The sequence below is a fragment of the Diabrotica virgifera genome, chromosome 7 (genome assembly GCF_917563875.1).
Source record: "Diabrotica virgifera virgifera chromosome 7, PGI_DIABVI_V3a".
In the NCBI taxonomy this organism is placed as follows: Eukaryota; Metazoa; Arthropoda; class Insecta; order Coleoptera; family Chrysomelidae; genus Diabrotica; species Diabrotica virgifera.
Genome location: NC_065449.1, coordinates 69,919,625 through 69,934,256, shown reverse-complemented (window position 1 = coordinate 69,934,256; position 14,632 = coordinate 69,919,625). Strand labels below are relative to the sequence as shown.

The following is a 14,632-nucleotide window of genomic DNA, read 5'->3' as shown; positions in this document are numbered from 1 at the left end:
TTTATGCTTATATTTATTTTTAAACTATGTATTTATCGTTAATCTAAATGTACAAACTACAATTTGCAAAATAAATATTATCATAAAATTTTAAGAAAAAATAAAGAGAAAAAAAAACATTACCATGTCCCGGTCGTGTGATAGATTTGTAGTAAACGGCTGATACAGCATGATTAAAAGTTTTATTTTAATAAACAATTAGTATAGCTCAATGCTTTTATACATAAAACAACCTTTTTTGATATTTAACATCATTCAAACTTTTGGTCTTCTCATTTTATATTTAGTTTTATATTGTAACCAAGAGATATGCTCATTACCGTGTCACCAACATTTTATTATGATCTGGCAATATCTAAAAGTATTTGGTTAACCTTCACCGGGTGGAACTATTCCCCCACCAACACTTATGAACCCAGAAAAGGAAATTCTCCAGGCAGTTGCTAATTAGATGCGAAATAGGTGAGTCGTTCGACTATTTGATGAAGTGTTACCGGTTTGACGACATTACCGTGACCTTCAGATATTTTTGTGCTGTTGCAAACGAAGTTTTGTAAATACCTTGATTATTTGGAGCTATTTTACTGCAAGGTAGGATTAATTTGACTTTTGTATTATTGTACAATACTTAAACAATATTTGATATTTTGCTCATTACCATGTCAGAAATGCTTGACATTACCATGCCTTTTAAATGACATGGTAATGTTGTTATGACACGGTAATGTTTAAGGTAGTCATTATAACGACTAAATCATCGTCGTGGATGGGAAGAGAGCTAACCCACATTTGCGTAAAGATGAACTAACTACAGTATCGCAATCAAAAAGAAAGATTTCATATTGCAGTGAAGAGATCTAAGTGAATATGTAACTTACTCACTTAGATTTCTTTACTACAATATGAAATATTTCTTTCTGATTGCGATACTGTAATTAGCTCATCTTTATTATGCAAATGTGGGTATAGACATTTTATTTATTTCAGATGGCCAAGCAAACCGCCGAACAATCTAGGAAAGATATGTTGAGTAAGAAAAAAGAAAGAGAACGTGCAAGAAGACAGAAAATTAAGAACAATCCGGAAGAATATGAAAAGCAAAGACAGAAAGAAAAGGAGCGTTACCAGAAAAGGAAAAGCGAAGGCAAAATTAAACTTATTGGCGATTTAAGTGACAGAGATAAAAGAAAAAAACGAAAAACATGGATACATCATAATAGAACATACAGGGAAAAAAAAAGAAAGTTAACTGATATTGAGAACGAAGCTCTTTGTAATACTCCTACACCATCAGTGGTTGACATTTTTGAAGACCAAATTGTAGAGAATGCTTTGCCACAAACTGAAATTAATTTGAGAAGGAAAATATCCCGTCTAAAGATGAGGGCACACCGGGAAAGACTTCGACAAAAGCAAGAAATAGAAAGGCTTAAAAATGAGAATAGGAAGCTAAGATCCAGGGCATTGAAAGAAAAAATTGCAGCACAATATAGAAGTCCCAATGACAAAACGAATACGGAGGAATGTCCTTTGCCAGATTTGACTCCCAATACAAAAATCAACGTTACTCTTGAAAAGGCTGGAGTTGTAGTTCCCAACAGTATCAAAAAGGAGTTAGTTTTTGGAGAGTGTCTAAAGCAGCAGTTAAATGCAAATTTCAAGAGTATTAAAGGTCATCGTTCAAAACAAGTATTTGCTGAAGTAGTGGGAGGAGGCATTCTTAAAAAATATGGAGTAACATGTAAGCTTAATATGTCGCAATATCTAAGCACGTCATTGCCAAGCCGCAAAAAAAAGAGAACTGATGTAAAGATAATTTCTGTGAAAAGAGATGTTATACAATTTTTCGAAAATGATGATAACAGTCGTCTGTGCGGGAAAGAAAGAGTGTATTACATACAAAAAAGTTAAAAAGCAAAAACGCTATATGAATTACTCACTTAAGTCTTTGCATCAGAAATATTTAAAAGAAAAAGGATGTAAAATATCTTACACTACATTTTGCCGTCTTAGACCCTTTTGGGTAGTGGTACCAAGACTTGGCTCCCGGGACACTTGCTTATGCATAACGCATGAAAATTTTCGTTTGATCGTTTCCAGATTACACTTTGAAAAAATTATAAATTTGAAAACTCCCGAGGAAGTTATTAGTGCTGTTACGTGTACCCCCCATAATGAAGAATGTTTAAGTCGACAATGTAAAACTTGCAAGGAAATTCAAGTTCCAGTAAATGAATTTAATGCCAACAGCCAATGTCAATATCAGAAGTGGTGTACTAAAAAAGAATCCCGAGTTAGTAGTAAGACTGGTAAGACGATTATTGTGCAGATAACTTTGAAAGAAGATATTACAATATCTCACTACAATCTTGTCCAGGAGGTGTTCTTGCTTCTTCCAAAATACATGCTACACGTCAGAAATATCTACCATCAGCACAGAACATTATCAACAATCAAAAAGTCACTTAATGAGTCCGAATTGCTTCTTCATATTGACTTTTCGGAAAACTATTCATGCAAATACTCCTCCGAAGCACAGTCGGTTCGTTTTGGCGCATCAAGGCAGCAAATTACATTGCATACAGGTGTTGCTTACAGCAAGGATCGGGTAAGCTCATTTTGCACTATATCTCCGAGTCTTAGGCATAATGCCAAAGCAATTGCTGCTGACTTGATTCCGATTTTAGAACGTTTTTCTACGCCTTTGATAAATACCATATATTTTCTTTCGGATAGCCCTAGTACACAATACCGCAACAGGACGATGTTTAATATCATTGGGTATTATTTGCCAACCAAATTTAGAAATATAAACAAGATTTCTTGGTCATACAGTGAGGCTGGGCATGGGAAAGGTGCCCCGGACGGAATTGGGGCAACTTTAAAACGTACAGCGGACCGATTGGTAGCGGAAAATACAGACATACCCTGTTACGAAAAATTTGTGAACGTAGTTAAGAAAAATGTATCTAACATACATATTAATACAGTGAGCGATTTGGATATACAAACCGTAGATAACGAAATGACCGAAAGTTTTGGCACGTTTAAAGGTACAATGCTAGTGCATAATGTAACATGGTGCAGATTAAAGGAAGAACTACACTTTAACACATTGACTTGTTTATTTTGCGATATTGGCAAATCTTGTACCCATTACGACCTTGGACATATAAAATTACAAATTGATCCATTGGAGCATCAAGATATTGAAGAAATTAATGAAGCAACCAATACTGAAATTACCGAGAGTTCCATACCAGACGATAAATTTTTAAGCGTCACTTATAAACCTGATCCTGATATTCCTGAAGAGGACAAAGATAATCAATCACACATTAAACCTAATGAATGGGTGGCTGTTCTGTTTAATGATTTCTGGTATCCGGGAGTAGTTTTATCTCTGAAGCGTAAGTGTTTGGAAATTCAATTTATGGACAGAAAAGATGGGGATTTTTTTGGCCAAAAAAGCGTGACATCCAATTTATTCCATGTACTGAAATTTTGTGTAAACTGTCCAAGCCACCTGTGCAACGCTCTGCCCGACTCTTTGTTGTTCCGGAGTCTAAAATTATAGACGAATTGGTTTAATTTTATTCTACATATTTAGTGTGTTTCATGTGCTTTTTATAATTCATTTAATTTTCGTTATTCGTTAATTTATAGTGCGTTTTATAATTTTTATTTTTAAGTATTTGATTGAATTATGATTTTTAGTTTTTTTTGTATAAATAAACAGCACACTTGTTTTGATATGTTTGTAGTTTTTGTGACTTAGTGAAAAAAATACTGCTAATAATATTGAAAAACAAAAATCAGTTCTTAAAGGGCAAAGAATCGCACATTTCCAAATTTTATTATCTTTGGACATTACCATGACACCAATATAACATTACCATGTCATCTGTACATTACCGTGTTTGACAAATCTCATTACCGTGTCATTTTTTATTTTTTTTTTGAAAAATATGAGGGGTACATAATTTTTTTTTTAATAATTTTAATATAATTTGTATATTTGCACCAAAATAAATTATAAAAGTAATTTATTTGTAAACTTTCCAATATAATACTCAGTTTTCGTTATTTTTTGAGAATGACCCACCTATAACAGAAAAAATCGCCACTCCAGCGAAAATGACCTTTCAGCGGACACCGTGGCAACTGGAATGCACAAATAAATGTGCAAAGCAATGTCAAAATTAAGGAAAATATCTTTCAATCCACTAGAGCTGTCACAGAAGTTTTTAACCCCTGATTTCGTTGAACCTCCATCGATTTTCATGAAAATTGTTAAGTAGTTAGAGGATAGCTCAAGGAACAAAGGTGACATGATGCCAACTTGCACGTTTACCGTGATGGTGGATGCCACCCCTTCTCAGGGGTGAAAATTATTATTTTTTAAATAATACCATATTCATAATACCATAATCCATAAATCGATAGAGAGACACATTCTAAGCAAAATTTGTTATATATAAAGTTATTAATATAAATCAATACTCTTAAGAGTTATTAAAGATCAAAGATTTTATTTTTTCGTAAAAAATGCATGTTTTAAAGCTGTTTTTCACGTATAACTCAAAAACTATAAGCTTTTACAAAAAAGTTATTATTACCAAAATTAAAGATAATAAAAATCTGAATACACTCCTCACTTAAAAAACTAAACTAATGTTAATTCAAAGTGAGTTATGGGTAATTGAATGTATTTTTTTTTGACGAGTACGTAAAACGCAAATCTAAGTATTCAAGCTTAAATACCGGGAAAACGATGCATTTTATAAAATATACCTGTAAAATATAATGATTTCAATAATTTTGACCGGTTTAGAATTCATATTTTCGAAAAAAAAGATATAATTTACAAAAATCAGAATTTTTAAATTTATCCTAATTTTCATTTTCTTTTGATAATAACTCCAAAAATACTGAATGTACGTAAAAAGTTATATATTATAACCAAATTTTAGTTTTTTCTGTATCAATATTTTACCATTTTACTATTTCTGTAGGGTAAAAAATAACCGAGATTGAAACGTTTAAAGCTTAAATTTTGCTGCGAGAATCATGTAACCGGGGCCATTCAACCTTTTATTTTTAAAAAAGTAAGGGGTCTAAAGGATTAAATTCAACGTAGTTTAATAGCCATTAAAATTAAATTTCAAATGGTTTTTAGGCAAACCTGATGTCGTAAAAATTAACGGAGTTATTAAAAAAAGCAATACATTTTTTGGAAAAATTTTTAAAAGATACATTTTGAAAAATATTTGGCGCATAAATTTTAATGCTATCAACTTGTTCGGGGGCTTATTTTATAGATATTTATAGGTACTTTGACAAATGTTTAATAAGGTTATGTTATAAAATGCATCATTTTCCCTTTATTTAAGCTTGAATAGGTACTAAGTTTTGGGTACTCACCGAAGAAATATACATTTCATTACCTATTATACCTCACTTTTAGTTAAAAATAACATTAATAGCAGCTATTTGTATAAAAAGGGAGGAAAGTGCTAGTTTTCCTCCCGAGAATGAAGTTTACTTCATTATATAAATCATTCATATATAAAGTAAAGATAAAGTAATCATTCAAAGGAGGAAATGGCACTTTACTCCCATGTTATACATATGGTTTTTCCACCTTCCTCAAATAACAAGTCATTTTTTCATTTTTACTTAATTTATTTATGTAACTAACCAACAAAATTTATTAAAACTAAAACTAACAAGTAGGTACAATATAACTGTCAACTGTCAAATATAAGTCAAATTATTAATGTAAACATTGTTAAATCAGAATAAAATTTTTTTTACCATTCTGCAAAATACAGAGTGTTTTTAAATAAACGTTAAAATGTATAGATACTTACGTAATAGAAAATAGATATTGTACAGGGCGTCAATAAGTTATATTTCATGAATGAAATACCATGACGTCACTTTTACTTTTCCTCCCTAGGGAGGAAAAATATTTTCCTCCCTAGGGAGGAAAAGTACAACTTTGCTCCCTACAATCAGGTCCGGAAAAGTATACTTTCGGTAGAGGTAGGTGGAAAAAGGTTTTTCCAGTAAGGAGTTAATTTCATTTTTTATTATCTTCAATTTTGGTAATAATAACTTTTTGGTAAGATCTTATAGTTTTTGAGGTATTTATGAAAAATCGGTTAAAAACATGCATTTTTCTCACAAAAAATTAAAATCTTTGATCCTTAATAACTCAAAAAGTTTAGATTTATTTTAATAACTTTATGTAACAAATTTTGCTTAGAATTTGTCCCTCTATCTAATTTTGGGGATATTTTTAATAAAATAATTTTCACCCCCGAGAAGGGGTGGCATCCACCCCCAGGGTAAAAGCGCAAGTTGACACCATGTCACCTTTATTTCTTGAGATATCCTCTAACCACTCACCAATTTTAATGCAAATCGATGTTGGTTCAACGAAATCGGAGGTAATAGCTCATATCCACATGCAGTGACTGCACTAACTCTTCTTATGTCAATTGGTGATTTTATTGAGATATCCAAATGATTCTTTAAGTGAATGCATTCATGTATGAATGATGAATCTTGGTCGTTTTTATTTTGCATCAGATTTTCAGCTTCTTTAATAATGTCTTCATTGCTTAATTTTGGCAAATCTGCGTTAATAACACGAAAACGTTGATAAATAAATCGATAAGATTCCAGACGTCTACTCAGGTGTCTTATCAGAGTGTCGATTATAATATAGAATGTGTGGATTTTCATCTCATCACTAGCTGAAAAGTTTAGTTCATCATCGGCCTCCTCGTCAAATTGAATTTTTCTTTTTCTCTTTCTTATTTCTTTATATGTTTTATTTGGGCACAATTTTTTGGCTTCCTTGCGGTAAAGTAATTTGAAAGAGCTTCTTACTCTTTAATAATAGAACCCAGATCCATAATTTTTATATACAAATATTTTTTGTACAGTATTCTTGCCGCCCTCTCATAATGTGCCCCCCTAGGCAACTGCCTATATTGCCTAATGGGTAAAGCTCCCCTGGCTTGAACTTGTTTTAGAATATTCTTTGAATTGTACTGAATAATATATGTTTATTTAATTTAAAAATAAAATAAATTACGATAGTTTTAAAAAATATCCACAAAAATGTGCTTGAAATGTTGATTTCAAACCATATCTTCCCAATAGATAAAGAAGCCTGATTTTGGCCATCGCAGATGGTAGGTATTCTGTGTTATCCAAAATACGAACTCATTCACATCTTTCGCGAGCCTATGTATTTGTTATTATAAATATCATAAAAATGCAACGTACAGTTAGTTATTACGTTGAATTTATCGTGTATACATTCTTGTATCCCCACGTAAAGTTGACATGACTTCATTCATTGTGTCTGGTCAACCCACTACATACATCTACATTACAAATGATTGCGGGGTGTTTAGCTTCAATTACACTTTTTATGAAGTAGTATGTCATTAATACCTGAAGTGTATATAATTTCTAGGAGCAATTAAAATAGTTTCTGGTTTTAATTATACTTTACGATATTTTTAATGAAATACATAATATTACGACTATACAAACAACATGACATAATGGTATCGGAACAATTAAACTGTTTGTGCAACGTACTGTGATAAGTTAATACGTATTTAGTGATTTATGTTCCTATACTCACAGAAACATGTAATAATACTTTTAGAATATCATTAAATACCTATGGCATCAACTATAATAAATATGACTTTGCTGTCACTGAGCTAATCTATGTTTTAAAGTATAGTCTAGCAAGACCAATGAAAAAGAATGAATTATTCAAATCCACTAGGAAAAATTTCCTGTAGTTGGCTGTATACCATTACAAAAAGCATCTGGTTATCCCAGCATCTTCCCAGCAAAGTTATCCCAGCATCTTCCAACCACCCAATGTCACACAAACTTGCTGCTTTTCACAGATAAATACACCGTCTTGAAACCATCCCCTTATCACAATCCAACTACAAGAAAGAATTAAATATACTACGTCAAATTGCTTTCAACAACGGATACGATCCACACATCATAAGCAAGCTCATCCATAAAAGACAGCTCAAGGTCTTACGACATGCTGCGTTCCCTAGGGATTTGACAACCAAACCTACTTATGCTTCCATACCTTTCCACGAAGATAGACTGTCTGGGGATATTTCAAATATTTTAAAAAAATCAGTAGATAACGTCCAAATTTCTTTTAAGGTATCCAACAACATAGGACAGTCTCTATCTAACACCAAAGATATTATCAACTATATGAATCGTAGTGGTATTTACAAACTACAATGTTCTGACTGTGATGCCACCTACATAGGAACAACTTGTAGATCACTTGCTTCTCGCTCTCTTTTTCCACTACCAATCACTATCATCTATACAATTATATACACACAAACCAACATCTGTTAGCATCACCCACATACATACCTATTCATCTCTAAATTTTCATCCATAATTTTTCTATGACTATCTCCACCCCATATATTCATACTGTAACTAAATTTAATAGTCTCACTACTCTTTCTGGATCCCGTTCATATTACATTTTAATTATAATCTCATAAACCTCTAACACCAACCCTCTCCCCTATGTTTAACTATATCATATACTCATCTGTTTTGTCGAACCCTTAGAGTTCCAGGCAGTATGCAGGGATCTTGAGAAATGGTCGCATGTATCTTAGCTTGTATTATATGGGTCTACCCCAAAATCCCGACAGCCAAAATCCCGACAGCCACAATCCCGACGGCCAAAATCCCGACACCCCAGAATCCCGACAGACCAAAATCCCGACAGGCCAGAATCCCGACAGGCCAAAATCCCGACAGTCCAGAATCGCGACAGATTTGATTAAGTTTCTTTTTAACATATAATTACATTTATTTCTTGTTTTTTGTTTATGGCCATCTGTTTTTTATTTTTTGTTACTAAACAAAAGTATTTTGTATTAAAATTAATAAACAAAAGTCGGAATTTTTACTTATGCGAGGATTGTTGCATGTCGGGATTTTGGCCTGTCGGGATTCTGGCGTGTCAATATTCTGGCGTGTCGGTGTTTTGGCCGTCGGGATTTTGGCTGTCATGATTTTAGGCGGCACCGGTATTATATATCCCTCCCAGATCAGAAAACAGTTCTACACCTCTGTCACCCACATAGTGATCTTTTATGGTACTTCCACATACTATAACAACTTCCAATTATTCTAATATAACTGATAACTTTAAATAAATATACAATTGCTTTCCTAAGCCCTAGATATCACATATAAAGTGTTTGATAACGTTTATTAAGTTTTCTGTATTACGTGTAATGTGGTTTGCCTACTTCTTTCATTACAATATTTAACATTTACATCAAGTCTCTTTCCATTTTAATAGACTATGTATTTACCACAGTGGGAACGACTGTTTTTATTGTTATTAATTTAACAAATTTTACAATAAATATCACAAAACAACAGGGAAATTATAACTTCCTGTGGAACTGTCATTCCTGTCATGTCATCATTCAGAATTTCCGTTATCAAAATCACTTGCTTCCATACAGCCATGATGTGAACTAGTCAAATTGAGCTCATTGGTACCTCGGGCGTAAAACATTGGATATTTTATACATCCATGTTCTAAATCACATCTTTTTTATATGTTCCTATGACGGATCAATTATAAAGGGTTTATACCCAAATATTTTTTACTTTGGTGGTTAGCATGTTAGATTCTGAGTGAGTATAGCCTATAACTTTTTATAACCTTAGTCAACATTTTAAATACTTTGCATCATTTTATCTGGTTATACACATTTTAGGATTACACTGATGATGATCGGTCAACCGATTGAAAACTAGTTATGTCTTTGATGTAGCCCTGTAAAGGGATTTTAACAAATATACCTATAAAGGAGTTATATGAATTATTCCACAATTTATAATACAGATCTATAATGTAAATAAAACGTCCATTACCTGGTATTACCACCTCTACTCTTTAATACACCACTTTATATTCTACCCCTATCCCAACTTAGGTGATCAATTTAACTGTAGCCTTGGTCCCTCTATAAAAAACCATGCCTAACTCGTGTCTGTCATGCTCAATTGGGTTTAAATCTGTTGATTGAACTGGAGAGTAAGAACATGCCGTTAAAGAATTCCTAACTGTTTGGCCGACACAAGAACCAACTTTATCAGGCATTCAAGGAAATCGTTGGCAGCATACGGAGGATCACGGATTCAAAAATATCTGCCCAATATGGCACTGTATTTAATAAAAAGGGAAGCAAAGAAGATTGGCGGAAACATAAAGGAATCGCAGTATCAAGTACGATCAGCAGAATACATGGTAAATTTTTGAAAAATAAAATTGATATAATTTATAGGGACATGGAAGCAGAAAAATAGGCATGTTTTTGAGCAAGAAGATCTACTGTCGATCATCATTTTACTATTACCCAAACTATCGAATAGATTGACTAGAAAAGAGCATTTAATCAGGAAATACACATTTTATATATCGATCTGAAGAACGCCTATGGTAGTGTCCCTCAAACGAAACTGGAAAGTATTAACTCAAAAACATGAGGACCTAGAATATATGACCTTCAAGCTAGTCTAAGAATACAAAATATTGCGCCAGCAGGTAAATTAATATCAACAAAACTAAATATAATATATATGTGTGTAGCAGGAAGAAAAGATGATCTAATACTTCACGATGGAGAGCCTATAAAATATATCCCAACATAAAAAATATTTGGAGATGAAGTTAAAAGATTATGGAACCCTGGATTTCTGCAGTTCAGCAATTCTTCGTATTGAGTGATTAACGTCTAGACGTTGAACATGACCAAACCATCTTAACCTATGCTCCCTCATTTTGGCATCAATTGATGCCATCATTAGACTTCTCCTATACTGCTATACTTATTCCTAATTTTTATATCCTTTTTTGTTACTCCCTTCATCATTCTAAGCATTCTCATTTCCGCCACATGCGTTCGTTGTTCCTCTTTTTTTTAACAGCATAACATTCGGTTCCCTGAATCAGAGCCGGTCTTATGATTGTTTTATAGAATGTTCCCTTCAGCTTCCTTGGAATTTTTCTATCACACAACACACCACTCGCTTCCTTCCATTTCATCTATCCAACCCTAACCATTGCATGTATCTCCATAGATTTTCCCATTACTTGGTAATGATCCTAGATATTTAAAACTGGTGGTCTCCAATAGACGCTGTAGGCGGCGTACAACATCACGCCGCAGGAAAATTGTTCATTTTCGTTACTTTTAATAAACTTTAAAGGACAAAAACTATTTTACAACCGAAAATAGTTAAAAAAGAGTAATTTTAAAACAAATTCAAATTACAGGGTGAATTGAAGTGACCACCGACTTAGCCGGTGGTATCCAATACACCACGGTATATTGGAGAACAGTTGTTGTAACTCCATTTTATTTGTAATAACTCCATCTTTAAACGCACATTCCAACTACTCTGTTTTTGTCTTACTAAGTTTTAAACCTTTTTTTTAAAAGCTTGTCTTTACTGTTCCAGTTTTTGTTCTAAGTCGCCTTCACTATTTCCTTCAAACACCACCATTAAAATCTATACTTATTATCTCTAAAATAAATTTTTGAATTAATTATTAGTGTGATAGTAATATTATTTTCTCACTCCTAAATATCTATTGAGTTAAAACTTGAAAGAAAATTAAACAAATAAATACATATATGCAATATTCATTTATACTACATATTATATGCAAAGTTCTAAATGTCAGGTACCAACTGTTGTGTAATAAAATGCCTAGACATATTCAGTTGACCACTATTAGGCAATGCAGACGCAATAGCACCACACACAAACTTATCAAATCATCTCACTCGAAGACGAGTTCCACAAGCAGAATTTAGATGTTGTCTCATTTGGATGAACATATCGTAGTCATATTTGCTGCAGTTATTGTCGAGCCTCTATGGAGGTAGCGTCCTGTAAGGTGAAGGTCAAATACGCTAGATGCTCACTTGTATATATCAGAATTGTTGCTATCTTGATTAAATTTCTTGGATGAAAAATATTCTTAATCGTTGTTTCAGATACTTTATTGTGCAATTACAAAATCTTAGAAAATATAGAAAATGCAATAACGTGAAGTTGACTAACGTCAAGTTGTAATATTGTTTTAGTCATTCTTGCTAGTAAAACATTCTTCCATACCTAATTTTAGCTACCAGCCGTACATTTTTCATTGATATTTCTTTCTTCCCATTCTGCTTTATTACTGTTAGGTATATATAGGGCGTCTGCAGATCTGATTTATCACTTCTGCAGATATTTATTGATGAGTTGGATTTTATTCTGTTTTTAAAAATATCGTTTTTTTTTTGTTTGCTACAAGGTTTTTTGAATTATTTTGCTATTTTAGAATAATTTTTAAAATTTTTTTTGACACTTGTTGACTGTAATCCTATAATATACGATTTAAATTACAATCTTAAGTTTATTGTTAAGTTTAGATTTTCCCTGAACTCGAGTTCACATCAGATCTCTTATGTTATTTGATTTTTAATAAACTGGAATAAACAATTAATAAATATCTCACAATAAAACACTGAAAACTTTTGTTTTCTATACTTCCACAAAATTTATTATTTACAACTATGTGACTACAGCTGTTTCGGCAGAGTGCCTTTCTCAAGTGATATAATTTACAATGTGTTTGCCTTTTTAAGTCTCTAACTGAAGAGGTTGAGGAGTGGGGAGCTGTTTGTCTCGAGTTGGTCATTCAGAATTATATCTGTATTTTTCAGTTTATTAATTTCCATAGATTCTAAATAAATTATTAAATAATGAATAATGAATAAATTAATAAATAACTAATAAACTGGTACTATCTCTTTACTGGTCACATATTTTGCATATACTTGGATGTTGGATGATTGTTTATTTGTTTATTTGTTCTGCTTTTATGTATTTAACCATTTTTTTAATGGCATGGACTAGGTGTCAATCAGCGAGTCACAACATGACTAATATATCAAGCATAAACGTTTAAAGACTGTAAAGTCCATTTTTTGATTAGCACAGAGAGTCAGGAACTAAAAATCCAAATTGTTATCATCTGATGCATTTTAAGATGTAAAAATAATGCAATACAGAGTGACGAATTAGTCGATAAGGGGATCTAAAATTTCATCCACTACCTGTCGTTCATATAGTCGAACTAGTTCCTTATATACCCATAAAAGTGAATACAAATAAAATTAACTGTTTCATTTTATTCAAGAGCTTCAAATACGAAGAGGAGTAAGACAGGGCTGTAATTTGTCCCCACCTATATTTAATATCTATTCAGGGTTCGTTTCCAATAAAGCAGTGGATAATATTCAATGTGGTATCAAAATGAATGGCGCCACTGTTAATAATTTGAGGTACGCGCATGACACAGTGTTAATTGCAAGCAATTACGAAGAACTTTAACATCTGATTAACAGAATTATGGACTTAAGCTAAACACCGTAAAGACAACGGTGGTGGTTGTCAGTAAAACGCCAATACAACCGGAAATGGTAACAGTTTGTGGTGAACATCTGGAGACAACTAACAGTATCACCTATCTTGGAGGTAATCTGAATGAGCATTGGGACATAAGCGAAGAAATTAGAATACATATAGAGAAGGCCAGACCTGCATTCTTTAAGGTGAAGAAACTGTTAAATGGAAACAATATTACTTTGAATCTGAAAATTAGATTAGTGAGATATTATGTGGTCTCTACTCTTTGGTATGGTGTCGAGAGTTGGACTTCTCAAGAAACTGGATGCCTTTGAAATCTGGGTGTATCGGAGAATTTTACGAATAAGTTGGGTGGGTAGAGTTCGTAACGAAGTTGTTTTGTATTGGATGGGGAAAAAATCGTAAACTTGACCATTGTGGCCATGGATAGGATATAGGGAGTCCCTCAGCAAAAATCTCGAGGAAAGTATGACCTTGTTTAAAGGCGCAGATGGTGTAGATTTGGCGGCAGAAACAGTAAGCGAAGCTATTATGGCGGCTTACCATGAAAACTGCCCAGAAAAAACAAGGAAAAATACGGGCCGTAATACAGTCTGGTGGAACAACGGCTTAAAGAGGATGAGGTCGGAAGTCCGAAGCCTATTTAACAAAGCCAAAAGTAACCAAGATTGGGATGCCTACAGGTATAAGCTAACGCTATACAGTAAAGAAATTCGGAAAGCTAAACGGAATTCATGGAGAGAGTTTTGCGAGGAGATTACAGATATCCCGGCCTGTTCTCGAATCCATAAGGTCCTGGCAAAGGATGGTGCTACAACTAAAGAAGTAGGTTTCCTAAAGAAAGCTAATGGCAAATTTACGGACACCAAAGAAGAAAGTCTTATAGAATTGATAAACACGCACTTTCCGGGCTCAACATTTCTGAATGATGCAGATAGGCGAACCAACATAGACCAAAGGCTGATTAGGCCGAGATCTATAGATTGGGAAATAGCCACAGCAATCACAAGACCGAACAGAATTAGATGGGCTATAAATAAATTTCGGCCATATAAGTCTCCTGGGACAGATAACATATATCCGATACTGTTGC

At 33.1% G+C, this 14,632-nt stretch overlaps 1 protein-coding gene across 1 annotated transcript; it reads left to right on the top strand.

Annotated features, from left to right (window-relative positions):
* Positions 1 to 435: 435 nt before the first annotated feature.
* Positions 436 to 3,753, top strand: LOC126888336 (RNA-binding protein 25-like). The gene is made up of 2 exons (XM_050656491.1): positions 436 to 591; positions 988 to 3,753. Exon 2 carries the CDS (start codon positions 988 to 990, stop codon positions 1,909 to 1,911), a length of 924 nt encoding a protein of 307 aa, XP_050512448.1. The 5' UTR covers positions 436 to 591; the 3' UTR covers positions 1,912 to 3,753.
* The last annotated feature ends 10,879 nt before the right edge of the window (positions 3,754 to 14,632 follow it).

What these genes read in the sequence shown, in the direction of transcription:
- LOC126888336 (XM_050656491.1), top strand. Translation starts at nt 988, where the DNA reads ATGGCCAAGCAAACCGCCGAACAATCTAGGAAAGATATGTTGAGTAAG.